Here is a 27937-nt window from a genome sequence, read left to right as displayed (position 1 = left end):
AAATCTGAAAATACAGGCCTGTTTCTTTTTAACAATGGACATTTTAAAGATTGCTTCATTGTTTTATTACCCTTGTCATTATCAAAGTATTCAATGGCCCATTATACCCGTGGTTTAGTAGGTCTCTACTCTACTCTGCCTGTACCTATTGTCGGGTCATTATGCACTTTCATGCTCTGGACCTTCCTTATCCTGCTTACAGTACTGAATTTTGTTACTTTTAAGGAACAAAACCTAAAAGGTTTAAGTCATGAAAATGAATTGAGGTAAAATAAACTAACAACATTAACAAAAACTACAATGATTTTAGCATGAAAACAGAAAACAATCCAGTGTCACACAAGGTCGACTGCCACTCTTGCTTTTGTCATATTCACTGCAATCACTTAATGTCTTCAGATTACCACTCTTCTACACATGGTAGGTATCCTCCTAAACCATATCTAAGGACATAATAATGACCATTGAATCACAATATAAAAGTCATTAGTAGTTTTATTTTTTTAGAGAGCTTCATTTCACTGTTTCTGATTTTTGAATATGCCTTTTTGTCATGTGTGTCTAACGGAGCTCTTTCAAACAAGAAACATGAACAGCATCCTTAGAGGTTTTGGCTCATGCGCCCCCTGACCTCTTGGGACCTTGGGACCTCATCGCAATAATTACTCATGAATTAGGTTGGATGTAATCATGAACCCACACTCAGCTTTATGGGGCTTTATAGTGAGTTTCAGCTCACTACATTTACATTTACATTTACATTTCGTCATTTAGCTGACGCTTTTATCCAAAGCGACTTACAAGTGAGGTACAAGGCAGCAAAAATCAAGTCAAGACGAAGACATCAAAGCAAAGTCCTATCAGAAAAGTGTTGCGGAAGAGTTCTGTTTTAAGCAGTTTTTTGAATATTGGGAGAGAGTCTGCTGAGCGTGCAGATTTTGGTAGCTCATTCCACCATCGTGGGATCATTTTGCTTGGTGTCTTCTGTGCGGTGCACTATGTAGTGATGGTAAATGTTCTGCACTTATTTAACGTTTTTCTACCTGTTGCCACTGTCGAGATTGGTGGACAACCCCTCTACCTCCCTGCACCACAGTTGCCCTGTTGACAGTGGTCCAGTCCATAAATTTACAGCTTTTGGTTCACTGTCACCACTGTTGTGATGCCCTTTTTTTTTTTTTTGGCAGGGCAGGAAGCTATTATCTAAACAAACAGACACTTAGTGATTAGCTGCTGAGGTTTGTGGCCTCTCTATAGTGATTCTTGTATAAACTCAACCCACATTATCAGTACAATTTTGTGAACTCTTCTACTCCTACAACTGTAGGGATATCATTAAGTTCGTAGGGCTTGATTGAGTCATTAGAAAAAAAATTGAGTCATGCAGAAAAAAACTGCAAACACGTTGGACAAAACGAGCAACATAACAGCGTAAGCAATGATTGTTAAGGACCAGTGAGATGCTTTAACAGACACAGGAGTCACTGCGATGCAGTAGTCCACTATGCAGCGCTGATGGATGAACAGGGTCTACAAGAAAACCTTACTTGGTCCTTACAACAAAAAGTCCACATCTGAAGTAGCAGAGACATACCAAGAGGTTGAAATAATTCTATTTTCCTTTTTTTTAATGACATAATAATTTGATGTGGGCATCATTCTTTTATCTTTTTGCAGAAGATGAGTTTATGTCTGGTCAAAAAGGGGGTATTGCAAGTACACTGATTTATTTTGGGTCTCTCACTAAAAGTCCTACTTAATCAGAGACTGCTAATCAGGACCTTAGTATCCACCATGATTGTTGGTACTGTACAACTGTCCAGATCCAGATTTTGTCACTAAACCTTAAGCATGTTGATAACACTACCAACAATTCCTTCCCTCAGTTGGGGAGTGGGCTGTTGTTTTCTTTAAGACTTCAATATGATCAGTCATCTCATAAGATGTCAGGACTTTGTCAAGCACAGCCACTAATCTAAATAGTAGTTGGGGTAAATCTGCTAATAAAATTAGCCACTTATGTTTATGTGTCTTTCTACATAAATACATTTATAAATGATCATTAACTTTGCAACTTGGATGACAGTATTTTAATCTCTGATGAGACCCTCCTCAGCATTCCTGTGCTCTCCATATTCCGGACTCCTTCTCTCTGTCTGCCGGTCTAACAAGCTGTCTGGGCTAATTCCTTTGTCTGACTTCTTATTCCTCATCCTGCTCTTTGATGTCACAACCAAGGTTTATTTCTGTGCTTGTTACACAGACATAATCTTGGTTACAAGTCCTAGTTTTTGTTGAGTTGAACTTTAGCTCTCCTCCCAAGAGAAACAGCTTAAAATATATATTCCTTGTTTTGATCCAGCTGCTGTGTCTTCAGTTGTACAATCTTATTTTTCAGCTGCCAAGTAATACAAGAATAAAAATACATTAAAGGACATTAAAGTCTCTAGTAGAAGAAGGAGAAAATAAACCTGATATGGATTTGAACATTATCAATATTTTATAAATAAGCAGAATTCTCAAAAAATGTAAGATGTAACAAATGTAAAACGTTGTATTTACAAGTTCTTGTACATTCTTGTACAAGACATTCAGGGCAGGTCTACAATAGTTTTTTCAGTTGGGGATCCCAGGGCACATACTGAAAGCAGAGTCAAAATACGATAAATATCATATTTAAAACAGAGACAGTATTACTTTAATAGTTTTTTCACTGTAGCATGGGCTAATTTAACTAATGTTAATGTTAAGTACTGCTAATAAATGATTCCTGTTTGTAACTCCAAACAATCATAAACAGGTGGAAGAGGTGCAATAATCATCTGCAACTGCTACACAATGTCAGTGTGCAAAAAAAAAAAAAAAATATATATATATATATATACACCTTGAAAGTACTAAATAAATTACCTAATTACTTAATATTGTTATTGCTATGATGATTATTAATTTCGGCCCAAATTTGCCCAGATTTTCTATTGCTGAATCAGTTATTTAGAAGACAGAGTCTGGCAGTAGAGCACCATGTTTGGCCTATTAAATGTTTGGGGGGGGGTTGTGCCATACTTGACCACCTCTCAAGTCCCACCCCTGCTGCCAACAGTAACCACTCCTCATGCTAATATCCACTCATTGATGGGAGTTTGTTGAGTAGCTGTTGATAGCAACACATCAATAATAGGAAACAGCTAAGACGGGCATGATGTACTGGTATTACAGTAGTATACAGTAGTAGTATGGGTGACTGTGGCGGCAGAGCAGTCGTCCACCAATCCCACAGTGTCATGTCAATGTGTCCTCGAGCAATACACTGAACCCCAAGTGGCTCCCAGGTAGTGTTGGCCAGGTGCATAGATGCTCCCCCATCAGTGTGTGAGTGCCAACGGGTAAATGAGAAGCAGTGTAAAGCCCTTTGAGTAACAGTAGGTAGAAATACACTATTCGCACACCATTTACCATCCAAATCCAATAGGGAGTAAAGTTGGGCTTATCTGCCTTTTGACTAACTTCAGCATCCAGCATTGCCTAGGTTGAAGGACTCATTGATATTAATTTCTATATTTATTTGCTTATTGCATCCTCCCCTAATATAGTTTATGAAATTCTCTGTTTTGCAAATCAAAAAGTCTTGATTGCAAAGGATGTTCAGCCAAATCCAGCATTTACACGCCATTTAATGCGAGCCTGCAGCCATGGTTTGGTAGGTCAGACATGGTAAATTGCATTTGCTTTTTGGCACAGGACTTTGAGATAAGATGAGGTTTGTGTGTCGATCACTTCTCAGTTTTGTAACTTTAGTTACTGCTGTCACTTTAGTGGATGTATGTTTTAACGCACCCTGCAATCTTCCCTTAACCCGAACCTTTACTTTAAATGGGTTTAAATCTGACCAAAAGCATGTCGTTTTTTTCGCCAAAAATAAATGTTAGGTAAAGCAGATATTGCACAATAATGACCTACTGAGTAAGCAGGTGGAGTAGGTCCCTACTGACCCATATCTATGGTGCTGTTAACATCACATGATGGCCATATAATGACAAGATAACATACAAAACAGATGGGAAGTTTCACTCACTTATTCAATCTTATAACTGTGTTTACATTAGTCATTGTATCTCCGTGCGGTTAGTAATTAGCCGTCAGCAGTCTATTTCAGTCAATTTGTTTGCAGTAGCAGTCGATTGGAGTACAAACAAGTATTTATATGCATATTGAGGAGTTGTAATTTTTATAAGACGACTTGCAACGAGAATGGAATCACTTGAGTTTGTGATTTGTCACAATGAAATTTTGTGTTAAATTTTTATTGATGTGATAATTATGGGCATTAAAAACAAGCGACTTTAGAAGTTCTGGACTTTATACCTGAAAGCTGTGGTTGCCAAAATGGATTTATAAACACAGGTAAAGAGACACAGGTGTGCAAATTCTACATTACATTTAATCTAACAGTGATATTAGATAAGAGAGGACAGTGTAATTGAATGCTGAGTTAAATTATTGTGTAGTTGAGTTGTACGCTGCACGGAAATGTCAAGCTAAGGTCGACTTTTTTTTTTTTTTTTACCCCTCATTCTTCATTAAAAATCATAAAACTGGAAATAATAGTTCCAGGAAACCAGCTGATATGCAGAAACATGTTGGTGATAGTTGAAATGCTGCAGTAGAGACAGTGGGATCAGACAATGACAAAAAGACAGGACGATTTACAGGAATTGGCTGATGGGTTCAGGTTTGTGTGGTTTGCCTTATGTTGCATTTGGGTATATGGTGACAACATTTTTTTTTTTTTAACTTGCTTCAGCTTGTTGTCCACAGAAGTCACTTTGTGGTGGCAGCATGTTTAGAAAATAGTCCAGATGTCCCTCTCCTCACATAATTCCTCCAACATGTCCTGGGTCCAGTTTATGGTCTCCTACCAATTGGGTGTAAAGGAAGACCACCAGTGGAAGGCACACATTCTAACCAGGTGCCTCAATGGGGTCCTTTTGATGTGAAGGAGCAGCAGTTTCATTCTATGCTCCTTCTGGATGTCCAAAGACTTTGGATCTTGAGCGGAAACTAATGACCATAGATGGGGGCTGGAACACAGCTCATCTGGTAATTTGAGAGCTCTGTCTTATAGCTCAGCTTCCTCCTCACCACAACAATTTGGTACAGCGTCCACATTACTGGTGAGGCTGCACCAATCCACCTGTCAATCTCGGGCTTTATTATACCCTCACTTGTGTACAAGACCCGCAGTATAGTCAAACTCCTTCCCTTGGTGCAGTGACTCACTCCCAACATGAAGGCAACTAACCAGCATTACCAGCATCACACCCCCTGATGGAGCTAACAAGCATCACAACCCTTTAGCATCATAATCATAAAAAACCTTTAATTTGTTCGGTACTTAGAAATGCCTGTTTTGGTTTACACCTGCTTCAAACTGGACCCTTTCAACTACACCACAGGGTCATTGTGTAAGGTCATTTGTGTTTTGGAAGCTTCACATAAGGCATAAAGCATGAAGCACAAATGTATTGTGAACTGACATGTGGGCTGTGTTGACAGATGGATTAATTGAAATAGGAGCAGAGGTAAAATTAAGAAATGCCACTGTGTTATACTTTTGACATGTAGAATCGCTGGTGTGCTCTTTAACTAAAGGGTTTACATTACATTTACATTTAGTCATTTAGCAGACGCTTTTATCCAAAGCGACTTACAAGTGAGGTTTGCAGGTTTGCGCTATACCTTCAAGAAACATTTAAGAAACAAACAAACAAACAAACAAAACTACCTGGAAACAAATGTCTTTTCTCAGAAAGCTTGAAGTGTTATACCCCCTTGTCCGCCCCCTTTTCACATAGTATGTCAGCTCATGCCATTTGCCTTTTTAAAAGCTGCCACCAACAAAAGAAAGCAGATATCGAGCTTTTTTGCAAAGCAGAACCGAACATTCTGTCGATAGTTTATGAAAAATGTGTTGCTCTGATTGCATCTTATCATCCATTATGTTAGAGCTCGAAAGCGTATGCAGAAGTTTGTAAATTGTTGTTTCGTGGCTGTTGAGTTTCATTGGAAATGCTTCAGCGAAGTTGGAAAGTCAGTGTGGCAGATTAATTTGAGCTGTGCAATTACACAGTCGAAATGGGGGCTAAAGCTTTCCAAGTTCCCTTAGCAATAACTGAGTGATTACATTACATTTGTACTGAAATGACAGATGCGAAGCACTGTGTAGGGTTGTTCTGAAAGTAAAAATGCAGAAGAAAATAATGTTGCTTTATATGTCATATGTTAAAGCCAGTCATTTATAAAGTGTGAGGCTTTGACAGAAAACCTGGCTGTTGACTTATGAACATGATAAGATTCGAAGGAGCAGTGCTCACCACTGCTTATTTATCCTGCTGCCCACATAAAGCCAGCAGCACAATAACTCACCCCTTTTTTTTTTCTTTCTTTCTTTCTTTTGTTTCACTGCAGTAAATAGTTTACAGAAATTGAAACTAAAATCTCTGGGGTTTTATCAAACATGAGACGTACATCAAACTCCCTGCTGAGAAACACAATACGGAAGTTTGACCCTGCTAGATTATCGTGTTCAGAACAAGCCAAATCAGATGTACAATAAGCCACAAAGTTACGCTGACACCGTTCAGGTTGCAGCAATATCAAATATCATGCAGGATGTCTAGGTTTGTTGCAGTGTTCATTAAACGGGCAGAGAACATATAATGTCAGTGAAATATAGAATTATATAGCTTAAGTATAATAGCCAATACTCTTTTGTTTGGCTATAAAGTTATTAAAAATGTTGAGTGGTAAAAGATGAAGAGTAAGAAAAGAGACTTTAGCTTGAGATTAACAACATTCGGAAAATCTAATATATAAATGAGTAAATAAATACATTGTTTTCCAGAGGCTCAGTGCAAAAGTAATGCAACACTTTGTTTAATGACCTACAATGGCAGCAGCACTAAGTTACCATGGGAATGCTTTGCTGAATGACCACAGAAAGGCAGAACACAGCCTCCAACTTACTGACAGCAAGGCAGGGGGAACCTCAGAAGATGCTGCCCATGTCCTCCAAAGGTTTACACACAGTCTGTTGTGTGATTAAAAATATTGGTTGAGAAAATTATGTTTTGTGATTCTGTATAGATTCTCAAAAAATATATATATCAAAATTGTAACCCCCTGTATCAATGTATGTATTGTATCACCAGATTCTTGCCAATACACAGTTGCAGAGTTGAATATATTTATTTCATATGTGATATTAAAAAGTATCAATAGTGCATAAAGGGCCATACTGTGATGGTTCATCAATGCCAATGTCCACCTTAGTCCCAGCTGTCTCACTGAACTCTTCACAACTCTGCAAACTGTTACTGCACACATTATCTCCAAGCTCCTTGCATGTTTAGAATTAAACTAAACCTTACTATGGATCAAGAAAGGAGTTGAACAGTGAATCTGGCACTAGAACAAAACTCTGCTGTCTATGGAACCTTCCTGCATGTTGAAGAGCTGGCTGCCTCCCAGTCATTGATGTCAAAGTGTTCGCTGTCAAAGACAACACGTTGTTTTTGAAATAACTCAAGTGCCGCTGTGCGCACTGACATTGTCCCTTCACCAGAGCTAATTTCAGATATTTCTAAATTTAATATCCCCTGCAGGATGGCCGCGTGTCCTTCATCGGCCACCAGCTTGGCGGCGTGTCCTTCTCGCCCAACAGCAGAGACCAGCAGGTCAAGTACGCCCGTGCTGTCCAGATCACTTACTACCTCCGCAACCATGGCCCCGTGGTGCAGGATGCCATTGCAGAACGCTGGGAGAATGAGTTCTGCGCCCTGGTCAGCCGGCTGTCCACGGCCGAGGTACCCCACGGGCCCGACCAGCTCCACATCAAGTCACTTACCTCCTTCAGCCTGTGGCAGGACTTCCACCAGACTGGTGTGCTGGCAAAGGGGGAGGTGTTGGTCAGCCTGGTGCTGGTGCTCCTTGCTGCCACAATATCCAGCTCCATGCGGGACTGTCTTAGGGGAAAGCCGTTCTTGGGCCTCCTGGGAGTGCTGACGATCTGCATCGCTAACGTTACGGCTGCAGGGATCTTCTTCATATCGGATGGGAAATTCAACTCTACGCTGCTGGGGATCCCTTTCTTTGCCATGGGTGAGTGAGAGTGCGAGTTGTGACTGAGATTGACTTTGTGTTTTGTATCTGTGTGTGTGTGTGTGTGTGTGTGTGTGTGCACGTAGTGGTTGGTTAAGGGGCTTATCAGCAGTTGGCATTGTGTTGATTGAGTACTGGATTAGCAGAACTGCAACGGGCTTTTCCTCAGAGGGGATGCCGACAGTTCATTGTTGTGTAGTTACAAAATAGAATTAACATTTCCGTTTGTCAGGCAATTTAAAATATTCGTCTTTGTGAGCTTTACATTGCAACACATCCAGTTGTTGTGCAGTGTTTTCATTATTCCACTTAGCTTCAGGTGATGTTATCTACACTGTGGAAGTAATAACAATGTGTATTAAACCATGAGAAATAAGTACATGTATTGTAACACAAAGCCATCACACATCAGAATCCCAGAGGTCTGTTAAGGCATTTACAAATGGATTTATTTCTGAATTCCAGTAGAGTTGGTATTGACCCCTTGTTTGCAGAAGCTGGTTGTTAAGAATAGATTTACAGGAGTGAGTGCAGTAAAAATGTCAGGTCGAGCAAAAAACAAAAAACAAAAAAAAAAACCCAGGGTGTAAGTTGGGTTTTGACTTTTGTGGAGATGTTTTATTTGCAGTCGACCTTTATGCACAGTTGGGCATCTTTGAACTTGGCCTCTGGTCTTTTCCGTTCTAAATGCAGAGATGTATTAATCATCCAACTATTTATGTACATTTACGAATGTAAATATAGATTATAACATATTACTAATGTGCTGAAACAGTTTTTGCTTTGTCCGTCTGCCAATCTCATTCTTGTGAGCCTGATTTCCCGAGAAGGCCTCAAAGGAATTTCTTCAATCTTGGCACAAACATCCAGGTGAACTCCAACATTAACTGACTGGATTTAATAGTCAAAGGTCAAGGTCACTTTGAACTGCATCTGTCCCATTCTTTATCAACACAATATCTCAGGATTGCCTTAAAGGAATAGAGATTTTTTTTTTAACCTGGTATTAAAAGAAACTTAATTGCTATTCATACATCTGGAACAGGCTGCAGGTCATTAAAGTTCACTTTGACCTGACCTGTTGCTTTCAGGATCTCTCATGGGGAAATCTTGTCAACCATAGAAAACATTTAATTACAAATATGATTCATGTTGTCTGGCAACACTGAAGAAAGACTTGAGCGAATTACACACATGTAAATAAAATCCAAATGCAGACTGGGAGAAAGTATCATCAAATTATTTGTAACGCAAAACCTCAAACTGCAAAAATACTCCAGCTATTGAATCTACAAAATACAAATATGCTTCCAAGTTATCTCCTTTAAGAACTTGTAAAGAAGGCCGGTCACCAGAACAACAACAAACTGATAAAACTAATTGGAATATGAGCCTGGAAAGACATAATTCTTAACTGGTTTACTGAGGCATACAGCTTTTATTACAGATTTATTATTATTGCCCCTTTTGTTCTGTTTTGTTTGATATGTAAATCTGATTAGCTGTGCATTAGTTTAACTTTGATGTTAAATGAAAGCCAAAGAATGATTTAAAATAACATGGGAGTAAATTTGCAGTGTGACTTAGACATTAGGATTAAGTTAAAAATGTATTCTTTCGTGAATTAACTGATTTCTTTTTTTTTTTTTTTATTTAAAAAGCCTGAAAAAACGTAAATATGTTACGTTACTTATGTAAATCAATACTCGGGTGTGTGGTTTCGTCTAATCAACAAGTCAATCTATGATAAGCCTCGTGTCATGCTAATGAAAATAACTTTTTTATGTTAATAATCAGTTGATATTCAAGCACACACAAAGAAATATAATCATCACAATGTATTTTTTTTTTCTTTCTTTCTCATCCTGTACACTTTAGGTTTTTCCTTTCCTTTTTTTTTCCTCTCTTCACTTCTTCAGTTTGTCCTTTTTTACACAGCAATATATCTTTCATTTCCTCCCTATGCACTCCTAAGGTCACTGGATCCCTGGGGCTTTGGTACAGCTCTGCTGCAGCCTGGCTGACATTGCTGAAGTTTAAGTAAGACTCAGAAACAGGAGCATGGATCTGCTCCCTGTGAAAAAACAGGAGAGGAAAGGAAAGAAGGGAGGGGTGGAAGGCCTTGAAAAGTAAAGTCAAGTAGAAAAAGGACAAGCAAAAAAATGGACAGAGTAAAAAAAAAAAAAGCCAGGGGATAGGCAGAGACAAAGGAGAGTGCAGTGGAGGAAATGGAATGACAGAAGGAGGAGGTGTGGACGGGCAACAGAGATGGAGAAGACTTGATTAAGTCTGTAATTTCATGTGACAAAACCTCCGAGGCAGTAGATGTCCACCCTTCTCTTGGGAAGTCGTGACAGAGACACACCCCTGTCATTATATCAACCCCACATCAGGACACACACCGGCAAATGAAATGGATAGTGATACCCAGACTGTCGCGGGAGTGTGGCGCCCCCTGTTGAGAAGTCTGTGCTGCTCAGACTGTGTTAAGGGGAAAACTCGGATTTTAAATGAATTAACTGTTAAATATTTTTGTAGAATTTATAATTATCATATAAGCAGCACAGAGTCCATCCAGTGCACCATTGTAATTCAACATCTTGTCTTACCTGTCACTCTAGATAATTATTCTATTTCAATAAATTCATGAATTCCAGGCTCTTGTGAAACTAGTTCATGTACACAAACCTCGGACGGTGCTATTCAGAGGTGACTGGACTGACTTGAAGTTCTTGAATATGTTCTGCCTCTTGTCCAAACAGCTACCTCGGTTCTACTTAACTGGTTGGGAGTCCCCAGCATTTTCAACAACCTCAAGGGTAGTTGAGATCACTTGTGGAAAGTTGTTTGACTCGACCCCATCATGCGTGGCCTCAGAGTTTGATTTATTATGAGTGGTTCATAAGTGGGGATGTAAACCACCTCTACTGCTGAGTCGCTACAATTCGAAATATAGATGGTCCTTTTTACTCCTCTTTCAAACTACCGGTCTTCTCTGGGCTGAATATGGGCATTGCTGTTTTTTTTTTGAGGACAATCATGTGCCATTGTTTTGATGACCATGTCAGAACTGAACAAGCCTTTCAGATAAGAAGTAAAATGTCTTCAACAAGTCCAGTTGCCACTGAATAGCATCACTGACATAACTATGACCTGGATGACTAAGAATTTGCAGTCATGTACAGATACGCTTCTCTACAGGGCTGTAGAAAAAAAAACTGTAATTTGCCCTGAATCCATAATGTCGTACTGGGAATTCATTTTGCCTCAAAATATTTTTCCTAGCGCTATTTATTGGCATGTTTGGACCCTGCGTCCTCCTTTTCTGTCACAGCAAAAAGCAGTGCCACGCATTTGGCATTTGAATTCACTTTTCTCTGTTTGTGTTAGTCACGTGAAATCTTGAAATGAAACAGTGGCATGGCAATACCGTGATATACATAACATAAAATATGTTATAAAATGAATCTTTGGTGAATATTTTGCATTTTAACTTTACTGTGGTAGTTTTGAACCAATGACCAAGCCTCCGGATACTAGCTGGCCACAAACTGACAAACATATTTGCTGAAGAGCTGCAGAAACTCCTGAGTCTCCTGCATAGTCCCATGATTCATTTATGCTGGTGATATACACCATGGACCTAATTATCTTATCGGAATATAGTCCCATGGCTTCTTCGTTGATTTTTGCTCGCTTTATCTCCTCTATGGAGACTATATTATCACTTGGGATCATAATGTGCTATTTCAAGCCCCTGTATGTAAAATTATTATGTTACGTTACAGTTACACTTAGTCATTTTGGCAGTTGCTTTTATCCAAAGCTACTCACAAGTGAGGTACAAGCAAGCGATTGAAGTCAAGGAGAAAACATTAAACCAAAGAGCTATGAGAAGACACGTTCCCTTTTTTTGAGATTGAAGTGGAAAGCTAGTTGAGGAAGAGATATGTTTTCAACAGTTTTTGAATATTATGAGTGAGGCTGCTGAGTGTGCAGAGTTTGGTAGCTCGTTCCTTCATTGTGTGACCATTATAGGCTGAAGAGTTTTGCTTGGCATCTTTTGCTGCAAGGTGAACGTACTACCGGATTCCGTTCTTTGACAGAGCTCATTGGATAGGAGCGTTTGGAGACCCGGACGGGCGAGTTCCGTTAGGCAGGGGCTGTTAAATTGACCACTCTGCAGGCGAGTCAGAGCTTTAACGCTGATGTCAGCAGCTACAGGAAGCCAGTGCAGAGATCTGAGGAGTAGTGTGACGTGTCCCTAGAGACAAGAGAGATGTGGTCAGTAAAACCCAGTTGGTCTTCAATGATCACCCCTCATGATTTCTGTTAGACTTTGTGGGAACAATCAATGAGGATCCAAAATTATTATACACATTATGAAACACAATATAGACTCTTTTGTTCGGCTTTGTTTCTTTTAGATGTGATCTATATCAATTTTACTTGATTGACACATTTTAGAAAGGTGCATCTCTGCCTGTTCATGCACATGTTGAGAAAAGATGCCCTGCTCTGTAACATCACAGGAAAATCCACCCTACTTCAATGCTGCCTCCTCAAAATTTAATACAAAAATACAAGAAAACTGCAAACGTGATTAAGTTTTTGTAGCGAGCACAATGACTTATTCATTATGTTCAGATGGAACGTATTTTTGGAACGAATGAAACGGTACCTAAGTTTGGTTCCTAAGTCTTGTGTTTGGTTGGGTTCAGGCAAGAAAACCACTGACATTAGGGCTAGACAACAACTGTGGATGTGTTTAAACATGATAAAGCACGTTTTGTGTCAAATGACCGATATTTGCCAGCCTTCGATCTTCCTCTTCCCCTAACCAGCTGCTGTACCTGCCGAAACACAACGATAAAATTAAATAATGCTGTAGTCCCACAAACTGGACATTGTACCACAGGATTATATAATATGGCAGAAAACGTATTATTTCGCTGCAAGATCTGATATTTTGGGAGAGAAAAAAACATTGTCTGGTAACATTTTGATGTGTTTAGTATCTATGTGTTTGCAACTCACCATTTATGTTAAATGTCAACATATTGTTAACACAAAATGTAATGTGGTTGAACTTTCTGGAAATAGTAGTCACATTTGCAGATTAGTTGTATAAGAACATCATTTTTTGGAGACTGGGTTCCCCAGTGATACATCTTCAGTTTAGGAGTTTTTTGTGTCAGTTTTCACATAAAACTTTGTTAAAATAGAAAATAAACTAGACCATAAGTCTGACATTAAATTTTTTATTTTTTATTTTTATACCCAGCCTTACAAAGCATCTAACAGTATAAGTTTAAGTTCACGTAAGTGCCAACAAAGTGATTTTTGCAGCGTTGTGTCACAGTTTTCCTGGTACACACATTTTTATTGTTTTATTTTGGATTTGATTTATTGAAATGTCAAGAGAGACATTTTCTCTGCTTTGAAGCTGGATTTGGTTTGCTAAATGTAAAGCAGTGTAATGATTTTCCTTTATCTATTTTTATCAAAGCCTCCTCTCACATCATAGTAAAACTAATCCATTATTCTCTCTGAACAACCCAGCTAATGTCATCTCTGGCCTTTGAGTGATGTAAAGGAAGAAACCCTGCACAGAGCAGGTATCACCACGTGTCGGGGGACCTTTGTTTAATATGGAGCAGCTTTTCCTCTTGCTTGTCTCCCCTGTGTCTTTATCTGCCACGTCATCTGTGAGCTGGCCAATTACTGCTCAGCTGAGCTTGTCACTTCCTTCTCTCTCTGGATACGTGATGGCTGTTAGAAGTGTAAAAACAGGCAGGGAGAGCAGTAGAGGAAAGAAAAGCGGAGCAGGATTCCTGATACATGCTGTGACTTTACGGAGGAAGTGAAGGCTCGGCCTCTCCTCATGGTCTGACGGGCTCAAATCAAATCAGTGCATTGACCTTCCCAAAGTGTATGTTATTTACTTAACACAACATGCAGCTACTGTACATCCCACTAGGACATGATGGTACTCCACGGTGCTGAGCTGTAATCCAATCTTTTTCACCTCAGCCTTATTTTACTCACAGTGAGAGCTGAGAGAGTTCCAAATAGCTGCCTTACATGAAGTGTGTTTAGGAATATGTAGCTTAGTCGAGGTGGAAAATAGGACACATTTGCACTTTTACACCAAACATCTAATTTGTAGTCCCATCGGAATTGGAGTTTATGTACCTTAGTGTAGAAAAATCGTATCATCACATAAGATGGAGCATAAAAATACATTTCAGCCTTATGAACATGTATCTGTGAGAAATATTCTCAGCATAAAGTCCACGTATTTTGTTGCTCGTGAGCAATACCACATACTGAAGATGGTCTGGGGATATAACTGAAAGCCCTTCATTGATGATAATTTAAAGTTTCTTCAATTTAATGTAAGTTCGTCTGCAGCAAGTTAACCTAAACTAAATGGTGTATTGTCATGAGTTATGAGTTCTGAAAATGTTGCACTAACTCAATTAGGTTAATTAAACTAGAGAAAACCCATTAAGAAAACTCAAATAAGTGGATTTAACTCTTTAGATACAACTGTTACAAACTGATTTTGGTAATAGCAAAAACAAAAATGTGATTTATTTTTCCCCTGGTTACATAAAATAATAAAACTTCATATATGTCAAATCTGCAAGTAGGAACCAATAGAAATTAAGTAGGAGATACTTCTGAAAATGCCCAATGTTCAAGACACATTAGAGATAACAGCAGTCAAAGTTTATCTCCTAAGTCCCAAGAGTTTGTCTGAATGGCCTTTTCATGACAATAATGTCCCTGGTTGCCACAATATAACTAGTCCTTCAACCTAAATTATCATATATATCATTAGTCCCTGTCCTCTCTTGCAGCTCACAGATGCATTTGGTAAAAGAGGACTCCAATGGCAGCATGCTTCTGTTGGTCTCAGACACCTTTGATGCACCAGGCACCAAAATGGTGGATACTGTTTTTTTTTTTATGATACATTGGCCATTTGGTGCTGCTGATGCATCCTGCATCCATGGGTGTATCCTGCCTCGCCCTATGACAGCTGGGTCAGGCTCCAGAGCCCCCACGACCCTAAAAAGGATAAGCAATTACATTATGAATGAATGCATGTTACTTGTGTTAGTATTTACATACTAGTTACTTAACTAGTATAAATTAGGTTGGTTATAAGTAAGAAGATCGCCAGTCACCAATTGTGACCATCTCTGCTGATACTAAAATGCCTACTGAACACTGGTTTCTGTTTCTACAAGTAAGGCTGGATGATTGATGATTGATCTATAAAAGTTACTGCCGTGAGTGACTGTGGGATGACAGACAGCATCAGGGTCAATATTAGGGTCCGTAGGGAGGCATTAATATAACTCTATGAGGATATGATCCCAAATGGTTAAAGACTTAAAGCAAGTTGGTACGTTTTCCTTGAGGAATTGTAATCTTCCCGTTGGCAACAGACAGGCGGATTTTTCTCTAGGAGCACGAATTATTCCTGCTTCAAATTACAGTATCATGTTTTAGGACTGATTTCTTATTGCTTTTTCCACTCATTTCTTCCATTCACAGTTCATAGCTAAAATGTAAAATAAAATAGGCGTTAAGCAGAATGTGTCACTGCACCTCAAACTGAAGATGGTGAAATTTACAGTTGGGTGTATTTATAGTGCAAGGAACCTCCATTTTTTCATTTTGTCACAAGTACAACTTATTGCAGTTTCTGGAAGGAAAAGTCAAACAACAAGAATGATACAATTTGTGGCTGTGCCATCTCTCTGTGTTCCCATGGCGATCTGGAAATACGTAGGTAAATGCAGTAGGATAGCTAACGCTTTCTGAAAAGAGGAGGTTTCATTCTGCTATGGTTAATGGCCACTTATATGGCACTTTTATCCCAAGCGTTTTACAATGCTGCTTCTCATTCACCCATTCATACACTCACACACTCACACACCAATGGCAGGGGCTGCCATCCAAGGTGCTCACCTGACCCACCTGGAGCAACTCGGTGTTCGATGTCTTGCCCAAGGATACTTTGACATGAAGCCGGGACCGGGGTTTGAGCCACTGACCCCTTGGTCCGGGGATGACTGCCATACCAACCCCTGTTATATTCTACTGCCTGTACTATAAATGTCACACACTGTACCACAGTGGCAGATAGATGGTGATGGTGGTGGTTTTGCTTAAACAAAGCAAATTCTAACCCCATGTGCTTAATATTTGCAGATGTCAAAGCGACTGTCTTGTTTTTAATAATGATTTTACTGAGAAAATCTCCAGATTTGCTTGAAATGAATGTTTTTTTTTTAATAGTCCAATGAATAATTTTTAATAATCTTTTGCAACCAACACACAGTTGTGTGTTTTCTGAACACACTGATTACTGTGGTGTTTGCACATCACCTCCAATTATAGCCACGAAAATTGCATTGCCTTTGCTATAAGAGATGGTCTGAGTACGTTTTGAGTTGGCTCCAAATTGCACTGCGCCACTTAATCAGCAGAAACCCAAGTTAAGCCAAGCAGTAGTCAATAGCATAGTCATTAGTTTCCCAAATATATGGACAGAAACTAAAGGAATGAATAGGCTACAAATTTGACCTAATGATGATAAAACTTAAAGGCATCATCATAGTTATTATACTTCACCAGTAATAAATGTCTTCTGCAATCCTGGTCAATCTGCAGTAGCCATTCAGGTTATCTTACATTGGAATTGAGACTTTAAACAGAAGTTTATGATACAAACCGAGGTGGAGATTATGGGAAGTGTACGATCCAGTGTTGTTTGAGCTTGACCGCAGAGAAAGGCCCAACTGTCAGGATTTTTCACTTACATTATTTTTTGCATTTCCAACCAGAATAAAAATGTGTTGAATTTGTTTCAAATCCCTTTAAGTCCTGTCTCAGTAACATCATTGTTATGTTTGAGTTTTATTTTCCCCCCCCCCCATTGAATTTTGACTTGGGTACAGCTGTTTGCTCCGACGCTTCAGGAGTTGACTTTGATAGCATCTTCTGCATCTTCAAAAAGTCTCCAATTGAGCACAAATTCCCAGCAGATGTCTGCTGCTCAGCCTCTGATTCCAACAGCAGTTACCCAACAGAGACACAACTGATATCTGGCTTTATAGCCATATTAATCAGACCTTTGGTATCATAGATGAGTTATTTGTGTTTCCTACTGCCACCAACCCTGACTCAGTTGACCTAGGATCAATAGGAGGTTCTTTACATGTGTAACAGCTTAAGTGAGTGCTTGTGTCGGGGTGTGTGTATCGTAGATTTAGATGGAAGATGATCAGCCATTATTTTCATTGAGCACATATACATATTACACATAGATGTTACAATCAAATTCTTTTCCCTGCAAGGAGTTTTCCCGGGTAGCTATCGCTGAGCTCGCCTGGAGGATGGGCTGGGATTTGACCCTGCAACTTCTGCATCCCATCCTGCGGCTCTTCCCATTATGCTACCATGCTGCACAAATAAAAAGATTGTATGTGTTAAATAAAAAGATGAGCCATCCAGTCCTTATATAACAGAGTAGTGTCTGTATTCTACTACGAAGACACATTACTTTGTAATTATATGCTGGACTTTTACAGACTTTTCACAATCCAGTTGGGGTTTTCATGGGCAGGATGTCAAGGTGGACTTGGAGGAGAGTCTCTGGCTGGGGACTTCACAAAACCACTTTTCTGCTATTTGCAGATGATGTGGTTCTGTTGGCCCCATCACTTAGAATGCAATCCAGTTTGCAGCCAGGTGTGAAGCGGCTGGAATGAGAGTCACCTACACATCTGAGGCCATGATTCTCTGCCCCAAAATAGTGAATTGTTCCCTTTGGGTTAGGAATAAGTTGCTGCCCCAGGTTAAAGAATTTAAGTATCTATCATGATCAGGCACTCATACTCACTTCCTGTCTTGGACTTTTATTTTGTACCCCTTTCCTCCCCTTCCTGATCCCAGTTTATTTCTCCAGGTTCATCACTCCTCACCCTTCACATACTTTTTTTTACCTGTTCCCCTGCCTGTTTAAACCCAGCTCTCCCCTCTGTTCCCCGTCAGATCCTTTTCTTGGTTTCGTCTTGTTATCCATGCGACACCCTGTCTTCCAGTTCTCCTATTGAGATTCTTAGTATCTATTCACCTGGTTTATGTTCAGGCTTCTGTGTTTGTATTAAGAGTTATATTTGTTAGTTTCACTGTCCCTAGTTTTTTGGCTACCACCCGTTTAATTCATTTTTATCTTCCATTCCGCTTTTTCCGTTTGTCTATTCAGCTTTTGTTACATTCCTTAGTCCTCCTCTTATAGGAATGAGTTTATGTTTTCTTTTAGTTATAATAAATAAATTTTTTCTTACCATATCACCTCTTTTCTAGTTGCACTTGGGTCCACCCTCAATACCAATCTTTGACAGTATCTCCAGGTCTTGTTCACAAATTTGGGTAAAATGAACCATGAGACTGACTGGTAGCTTGTACCATTGTACTGTTGTGGTGAAGAGGAAGCAAAGTCACGAGACAAAGCTCTCAATTTATCAGTCAGTCTACATTTCAACTCGTGTTGTCATGAGCTTTGGATAGTGACAGAAAGTAAGAACGAAAATAGAAGTAAGGAAACGATTTTCCACTGTAGGGTGGCTGGCCGTAGACATTATGGTCCGGAATTAAGAAATCTGGAGGGAGTAGAAACAAAGGAGCCAATTGAGGTGGTTTGAACATCTTTTAAGCGTTCCTCCTTAGGAAGACCCAGAGCACAAGATTATATACAGATCAGCCACAACATTAATACTGGTAGTCTTAAAAATTTTATACACAGCAAAATGTGATACACTGAAAAAGTGCACATACTAAATACTCAAATAAAAGTATTGGCCTGAAAAATTCTCCACTACAAGTACCACTTCAAGTCTATTACTAAGTGAAAATACTAATACTACTATAATACTACTAATTTACCAGACTGCAGTAAATCTGATCAACACAACAGGTATCCTAACTCAGCTTCTTATTATAGATCCCTTCAAGTGTACATCCAATGCAATGAATGAGGTTTCGCTATCATGCCTTATAATATAGGAGACAGGGAGTAATATGGACCTAATGTCACTGCTGCTCATGTCAGGTTTGTGTCATGGTAGAGTGGCTTTCCCATGTTCAAGCTTTGAATGAAAAGACAAATTATGACAAACAATAATGAAAAGTATTTGTCATATTTGGTACCAAGATATCCAACAATGAATTGTTGTTGGCATATAGTTATTTAAATGCAAGAGACCCAAGTTTGGTTATACTTTTTTAATAGGGGGTTAAATTAGCTGGTTACTGAGTAAATAGCTGATTTAAGTGTTATCATGTCCACAGTTATGAAAGAGTAGGTCAACTAATATCTCTGCATTGTTATTATCAGTGAGCTGTGTGATAAATTGGCAACATATAGTGGTCATGGTAAATACAAAAGAGCAAGAATGGTAGTGAGTGATATAAGTCACTTTTACATCATGTTGTATTAACCCGAACCATGACCTCCTCCTAACCCTTTCGTGCTAACCCCAAATGCGATATCAGCACTTAACCTCACAAGATAAAGACCTACTGAGCCTGCTAGCATGTGAAAAATATGCCCAGTGCCCCATTTGTATGCGGGTGATTACAAGATTGGTTTGATAGCATCTAAAGTGAGTAAAATAAAACAGCTTTTATTAAAAATGGAGTGATGTTTATCACCATATCGACTGTACTGTACATAGTATTACTAAGATAAATCAGAATATCCTCGTGCCCCCCGCAGGCACTGCATTAAACAGTTCTATAGTGGAAAACGTTGCTTGGAACTCAGGAACACCTCTTATGAAAACTTGCTTTAGAGTCCGACAAGACTTACAGCTGCAGTATGTGGCTTTTTTTCTATTATTTTCTTATTATATTATATTTCTAATTATATAACCTTGTATATTTTCATAATGTGGAGACGTGCCATTAAAGGCTTCTGAAACCCAGTCTGGCACCAGTGCAGAGATATTTGCTTCTAAAGATTTTCAAATGTAAATCGACCTTTTAACCAATCAGAGCGTCAGAGATCAGAGATTTTTTTCTATTTGACTAGTAAGAATTTCTAGCATTCTCATTTATTGTGGGACTCATACTTGTTGCCTAAGATATGAGTTACATATCTTACCTTTCTTTTTTTATGTATGTTTTTTGTAGATTCAATAGAATATAACCAAACTTTTTTGTTTTGAATCACATTGAGCCATCCTAAACTATTTTAAGCCACCAAATCCAATAAAAAGCAATATAAACAATAAGATAACTAAAATTTGCAATGACATACTTTATTTTCTGCAAATCAGCTTTATGAAATCGTGGTGTACATTTTGTTTATTTACTCATGAAATTTCCCAAAATCTTATAATCAGTATTGTGTTTTGGTTGTGTGTTGTATGAACATAACACAGGAATAATTAACAAGTGACATTATGCCACCTCCTTCATTTCATCCTCATTAGATTTGCCATTTGGGTGCGACTGTGAATATCAACCAGGACGAGAGACATTTTTACTGATGTGAGTCAATAAGCAGGTGTGTTGGGGTTAATAATACATTTCTAATGGATTATTAACCCCATTCAGCAGAAAGGGGGATCTTCAAGCTACCAGCCCTCCAAACAATGCTAAATATAGCATCGAAGAGTCGTCAGGTCTTTAATCTTTAATGGACAGACAGCAAAAACTCTTTTAGTCATCATGCATCAGCCTTCCAGTGAATGCATGTTGTGGTTGTGTTGTGCAGGGCATGTCACTAATTGCTTGTGAAGTAATTTCACACCAGAAAATGAGCCTGTGACAGCAATATTTCTGCAATAATTACCATACTCTTGATGCTACATGTAGGTTTTTTGTTACAGTTACTTAAAATAATAATGACTTGGAACAATTTAGAAACATTAAAAGGCCTTTGTTTAATTCGGTATCTGTGTCACATCTTCTCATCTCGCGTAGTGACAGCAAACTACTCCTGGGTTTATGCTTCGCGAAGCCCTTTTCCACTTCTTATTTTCTGCTATTAGAATTCAGTGAAAATCCTTGAAAACAGCTCAGCACAACCGCAACAAAATGCTAAACAGCAAAAACAGACACTTTAATGCACTATCAAAGAGCAGGATCTCTAGTGAATTAATTAACTCCTAGGATCTGATGTAAAAGACATTTCTGCCTGAGTCAAGGGGAACCACTGCATAAAAAGACCAACATAAACATCTGCACTTTGGTGTTTGAAAGTTTGCAAACCCTTAAGATTTCTGCATAAGTATGAGCTAAAATGTGATCAGGGGCCTATATTTACGAAAGCAACTCAGAATCAGAATCACTCCTAGTGAAACTAAAAGACTAACAACCCTCCTACACGTATCAGCTGGACTGGAAAAATCATTTATGAAGACTCCTACTCTGACTTTCAGAAAACTAGGGCGACAGACGCTCACCAATGGCCCTGCGTTGGCTGACAGCACAATTTGGCTTGTTGTGTCACGGCCCTAAGTAGAAATGGCCTAAAATCCTTCCAAGCTGATGAACAAAGCTAATAAACTATTACTGGAAACATTTATTTAAAGGCATTGCTGCAATTTAATAAATAAATACATGTATTTTTTTTCTCTTTTTTTTTATTAGATATTATTGCATATTTGAAGATATCCTCCAATGAGAGAATCGTTTAATATAAACCATTTCTTTTTTTGCATTCTTTTATCAGTTTGAAGTGCCACATCCAAAGTAATGACATTTTGTCAGGTGGCTTTGATAGTTTGATCGCTCTTAATCAATCTTGCTTTATAGATGTTGCTTTTCATATTGAAAATAATCAGGGTCACTACACTTTTACAAACAGACAGAGAAGCTTCTTTTGATTGTTAAAACAACCGTGCTGATGGAGACTAAGAGACAAACAGAAAGGAAGACAGACAAAAATAAGAAACATGCTTTGCTGGAGAAAAGCATGAGCTAAAGAGGACTTTAAAATGGAAATTACCTGATTTGCTGTTTCACACCGGGGGGGTAGTTTCAGAAAATCGGTTTCAAACCCTGCACGACTTTTTTTCCTCAAAATCCAAGAAACGTTGCCACTAAGTGTGTGCGTTTGTTTGTGTACATCAATGTGTGTGTTATTAAAAAGTATTAAAAGCAGAAGAGCAGTATCAAAATGTTTGCTTGTGATACTGATTTAAATTCATAGAAGTCTGCATCAGTGCACCCCCAGCCTGACCCACAGACTTAAGCCAATTTTCAGACATGCACTGGTATTCAGGACTTTATTCTTGAGCCCCCAGGTGCAATGTCTTTATTATTATGTGCATGAGCTTGCCCGTGCAGCACGCTGCTAAGTCCTGAATTGCTTGTAGAATTGAAAGCGAGCAAATGTGTTGATGACCACGGCTCCTATGTCCCGCAAACAAAACCTTGTTTTCCACAGCCTAAGTTCATGTTCCTAAATCATGCCTCCTGTGGACGCTGATCTGCACTGACATCGAGCAGATTTTCACACAAGAGGGTGGATGTGTGAAATGCAACATTGTCCGCAGTTAATATGCATAACAGGCTTTATACTTCCTGCCACGTAGGTCTTTGTGCACTACTATTTTATATATGATTGAAATTTCTCTATAAATAAATTATTTTTCAAAGAATGTTTAGAAGCCCAAGCCCCTGAGTTTATTATTTTTCATTATTTGCCGGGTGATTCTTTGAATGAGAATGTCCTGGAATCTGTATAATGATTCTGCCTTATAGTTATTACTTCTGGATGTAACCTACTGCTGCAGGGTTAAGTTTCACCTCCAGTGAAGACAGAGTATTAGCAATCCACATCGGGAATATGGGAATGTGTGCTTGAAATTATAACTGTGAAATAGTTGGAATTACCTTCACTGATCATCCAAACATTGATTTTGATGTGAATATTGCTTTTGGGCTCAACCGTGTTGCACCTCATCTTCACTCGCCCCATCGGCCTATTTGGAGATTTCCTCTTTGCGTCATTGGCTCCTCTGTCATATCCACCTGTGTAATGAGAATGCACGGTTGGAAGAATCCACAGTGGGCGGGTGCAGCCAGCACGCTTTCCCACCACGTGATGGATGCGTTTCCCCACAGAAGTATCAGAGCAGTAATTTATTTTAATGACTCAGTGGCTTTTTAGTGTGGGCTAGGGGGAGGAGGGGAGGGCAAATGCAGCCAGGGCCTCCATTATAGAAGTGCCAGGGTCAGGCTGTGAGACTATAAGGCCCCACCCCTCCCCACCCACCTCTCTTCTTGCCAGAAAATAGTCTGCACCTGGTGACAAATTGCCCTCCATTAGGACAGGTACCTATATCTGGGAGAGGCTTGAGATATAATCCCTCATGCCTCTTCATTCTTTTCTTCTGAACTATGGCTTCTAATCTTTCTTTCTTTCTCTTTAGATCCATCTTTCCTTCCTGGGAAGCAGACAGAACAGACAGTCCCCGATCAGAAATGAACAGTCAATTCGATAAACAGTTGCACGGCAGCAAAGTTGTGTTTACACCTGCTCTCCGTGTGCAAAAGTCAAAATTAGAAATTGTTATCACATAAACCAGTATTTATAGTTTTGGAAATAGCAGGAGTCCCTGTACTAAAAGAAACAGCTAGTGCCAGAAAAACTGAGGTCACAAGTCTAAGTGCTTGCTGAGTCTCAAATAAAGTGCATAATTATAGTCAAGCCTGCCGGAAATAAAAGCATGCACAACCTTCTCTGGGTCCGTGAACGAGAGGATCACGACCTGATTTTGGTGATATGCCTCAATTTAATAAATCAAGCCTGCACTGTTCTAGTAACCTGAGCATCACATTACAGCTCAAAGCAAAGAGAAAAGACACCAAGATTACATCCTTCTCATTCACAAAGAGCAACCAGATGACACATTATACAATAGAAACTGGCACTGAAGCCAGGAGTAATATTAAGAAAAGGCTTTAATGTAGAGTCATTCAAATGGACATTCAGCTCTTAATGTACTAATAATGCAATGGAAGTTATAATAGAAGGCAGATTAATAGCAACTAAGTCACCAGCCACTGTGACTAGTAATAAAAGTTACTAGTAACTACTGTCCCTGAACACACCTCACCTGCAAGATGCAGCTGACGTTACATTGGTGTTTCTTTAACGTAAACTTCACACACAAAGAGAAGTAATTCAGTTACAGTCCAGTTACAACTAAATAAGAAGAAATGTCCACACCAACAACCAGGCTGTGTTTAAGGTGCAGATAAATATTCAATCAGCTGTTTGATACACTTACTAGCATCAAGAAGTGGCCAAGCAGCTGGCCAATGCTCACCAGGAGCAACTAAGTTGAGGTTCAGTACCTTGCTCAAGGGCACTTTGACATGTGGCCGGAGGAGCCGGCAATTGAACCAGCCACTGGGCGGATTTGGGGGATGACGGCCCTACTTTGAATGTTGGGACTATGACAGGGAAGGCTAGAGAGCTGATTGACATGATGCAGAGAAGGAAGGTGGGCATACTGTGTGTCCAGAAGACCTGGTGGAAAAGGTAGCAAGGCTAGAAGCTTAGGAGCAGGGTTCAAGTTGTTCTACCATGGGTCAGATAGGAAGACAAATGGAGCAGGAGTTATCCTGAAAGAGGAGTTGGTGAGGAATGTTCTAGAGGTGATTAGAGTATCAGACAGGGTGATGAGCCTGAAGCTGGAAATTTAAGGCGTGATGTCCAATGTTGTTAGTGGTTATGAACCACAGGTAGGATGTGAGTTAGAAGAGAAGGAGAAATTCTGGAGTGAGTTAGATGAAGTGATGCAGAGCATCCCCATCCCCCAACCCCAGAGTATTGGTAGGGGAGAGTGTAGCCAGACAACACAGGTTGGTGGTGTGTAAAATGACTCTAGTGGTGAGGAAGATGAAGAGGACTAAGGCAGAGCAGAGGATGAAGTGGTGGAAGTTGAAAAAGGAAGAATGTTGTGTAGTTTTCAGGGAGGAGTTGAGACAGAGTCTGGGTGGTTTGGAGGTGCTTCCAGATGACTGGACCACTACAGCTAATTTGATCAGGGAGACAGGTAGGAGGGGACTCTGTGTGTCATCTGGAAAGAGGAAAGTGGACAAGGAGACTTGGTGGTGGAACGAGGAAGTTCAGGAGTGTATACAGAGAAAGAGGGTAGCTAAGAAGATGTGGGACACTGAGAGGACTGAAGAGAGTAGACAGGAGCACAGGGAGATACAGCGTAAGGTGAAGGTAGAGGTGGCAAAGGCCAAACAAAGAGCATACGAGGACTTGTATGTTAGGTTGGACACTAAAGAGGGAGAGGTGGATTTGTACAGGTTGGTGAGACAAAGAGATAGAGATGGGAAGGATGTGCAGCAGGTTAGTGTGATTAAAGATAAGGATGCAGTCTGTCTGGATAGAGGTGACAGAGACACTCTCCACCGTCCTAAGCTGCAGAATCCCCGAATCTCCATCTCTCCATTTACTGGAAACATCTAAGAAGTTGATCTTCTCCAAGTTAAATATAAAACCCCAGTACTCATCTCTTAAACAATCACCAAGAAAAGAGTTTTTCAAAACTGGAAATCTAAAACCTCGCTACATATCAGTCACCATAGAGAAACCATTAACTACATACAAAAAATATGCAGCAAACTTCGATGAAGCTTGGAGCCCATTCTCAGAACATTTTAACTGAAACAAAATGCCTGGGACTGAGGCCACGCACATATCCACACACACACCCCGCCACAAACAGGAAAACATTAGACTAGTCATTTTTTAATAAATACCATCACTCTTATTAATATCCATCATTATTACTATTAGCAGTTGTAATTGATTATGATTATAGATATTATTATTTCTTTTTTTTAATCAATATTATTCTTATTTGTATTCTTATTAAGTGGTAGTAGTAGCTTTCCTTTCCCCGCCCCCTTTTTTAATATTGCACCTTTGTGTGTGTTCTCTAAACACTATCATTATATCATCATTATATTATTTAACTATGACATGTTTTGTATCCTATCTATTTATTTGCTAATGTTATTTTCAGCCTATTGGTTAATATTAGTTTTATTTTCATCATTATTATTACTACCATTATTATTGATATTGCTTTGAACTTTATTCATTTAATTCTTTGCTAAATATATTTATATGTGTGTGTCTGTATTTGATTTTATTCTTTGTTCTGTTTTAGCTCATTTATATGAATGTACTATCAGTTTTCTCACTAATAAGTATTATATAATATATATGCTTAGAACATGTTTATATCCCTAGTACTGTATGTATATCTCTACCCCTGTACTTTCCCATCCCCATCCCAATTTCTTTTATGATTATACCCTTTCTGCTCATCCGCACTAGTCCTCCTAACTTCTCCAACCCCGATGCACCAACACAAGCAAACATGCACTGTACATAGGTAACACATGCCTTGTTTTTCTGCCGTATCTCACACTGCTGTCATGCTGTTATGTTTTGTATTGTGCAGTTTTTACTGTTTTTTTTTGGGGGGGGGGGGGGGGGGGGGGGGGATAAAAGGAAAGAAAAAAGGATGAGTATGGAAATGTATTGACAGGTGCCAGGAGTGTGATGGGAAGATGGAAGGAGAACTTTGAAGAGTTGATGAATGAGGAAAATGAAAGAACGAAGAGTAGAAGAGGTGACTGGTGTGGAGCAGGAAGTAGCAAAGATTAGTAAGAGTGAAGTGAGGAGGACGTTGAAGAAGATGAAGAGTGGAAAGGCAGTTGGTCCTGATGACAAACCTGTGCAGGTATGAAGGTGTCTAGGAGAGGTGGCAGTAGAGTTTCTGACTAGTTTGTTTAACAAGATCTTGGAAAGTTAGAGGATGTCAGAGGACTGGGGGAGAAGTGTACTGGTGCCAATTTCTAAGAACTCTTAGGGAGTGACGAGGATGGACAGGATCAGTAATGAGGACATCAGAGGGACAACTCATGTTAGATGTTTCAGAGATAAAGTCAGAGAGGCCAGATTGAGGTGGTTTGGACATGTTCAGAGGAGAAACTGTGAATATATCAGTAGAAGGATGCTGAGGTTGGATCTGCCAGGCAGGAGGTCTAGAGGAAGACCAAAGAGTAGATTTATGGATGTAGTGAGGGAGGACATGAAGTTAGTTGGTGTGAGAGAAGAGGATGCAGAAGACAGAGTTAGATGGAGGCACATGATTCGCTGTGGAGACTCCTGAAAGCGAACAGCAGAAAGGAAAAGAAAAAGATAAATAACATTCCTAGTTATGCTTCAGTAGAACCTACCGGCATTTGCTATGTCATATCCATAGCAAATATGACGAAAGTGTCAATAGGTAGGTAACAAAATAAAGGACTTCGTAATTAAAAGTAGCTGTTTTTCATGTTTTGAAAACTGTAGTCAGTATTGTTACTTTAGTAATTTAAATTATTATTTTTCCCTGAAAGTAAATAAATCAGTTTTTCAATTAAACCTATTAAACTTAACCAAGACATTTTGGGGTCTAAACCTAACCAGTAAGCAGTAATAGTGTCTAAAGTTCGCCATGTTGTAACCATGACAACAAGGATCTGACACATCATAAGAACCTACTGAGCCTACTAGCACATATATAGGTGTAGGGACCAAGTAAACAAACCTTTGGTCCTGATAACAATGAAAAACTGAATCATGTTACAACATTCAGAGCAGGTGGATGCAATGGGAAAACGTGATCAAGTCACAGGCAAAAGGTCAACATCCTAAGCCACTGAT

The 27937-nt window shown here is 39.3% G+C and overlaps 1 protein-coding gene across 1 annotated transcript in view; it reads left to right on the top strand.

The window, feature by feature from the left end:
• The window catches only part of ptchd4 (patched domain containing 4), a 49470-nt gene that overhangs the window by 2013 nt on the left and 19520 nt on the right, over positions 1–27937 (top strand). Inside the window, exon 2 of the mRNA XM_067482569.1 lies at positions 7665–8160. Coding sequence (XP_067338670.1) covers positions 7665–8160 — 496 coding nt within the window. The remainder of the gene's footprint in view (positions 1–7664; positions 8161–27937) is intronic.

This window comes from Channa argus, chromosome 17 (assembly GCF_033026475.1).
Source record: "Channa argus isolate prfri chromosome 17, Channa argus male v1.0, whole genome shotgun sequence".
Classification (NCBI taxonomy): Eukaryota; Metazoa; Chordata; class Actinopteri; order Anabantiformes; family Channidae; genus Channa; species Channa argus.
Note: the sequence above shows the minus strand (reverse complement) of the source record. Positions and strands in the feature narration are given on the sequence as shown.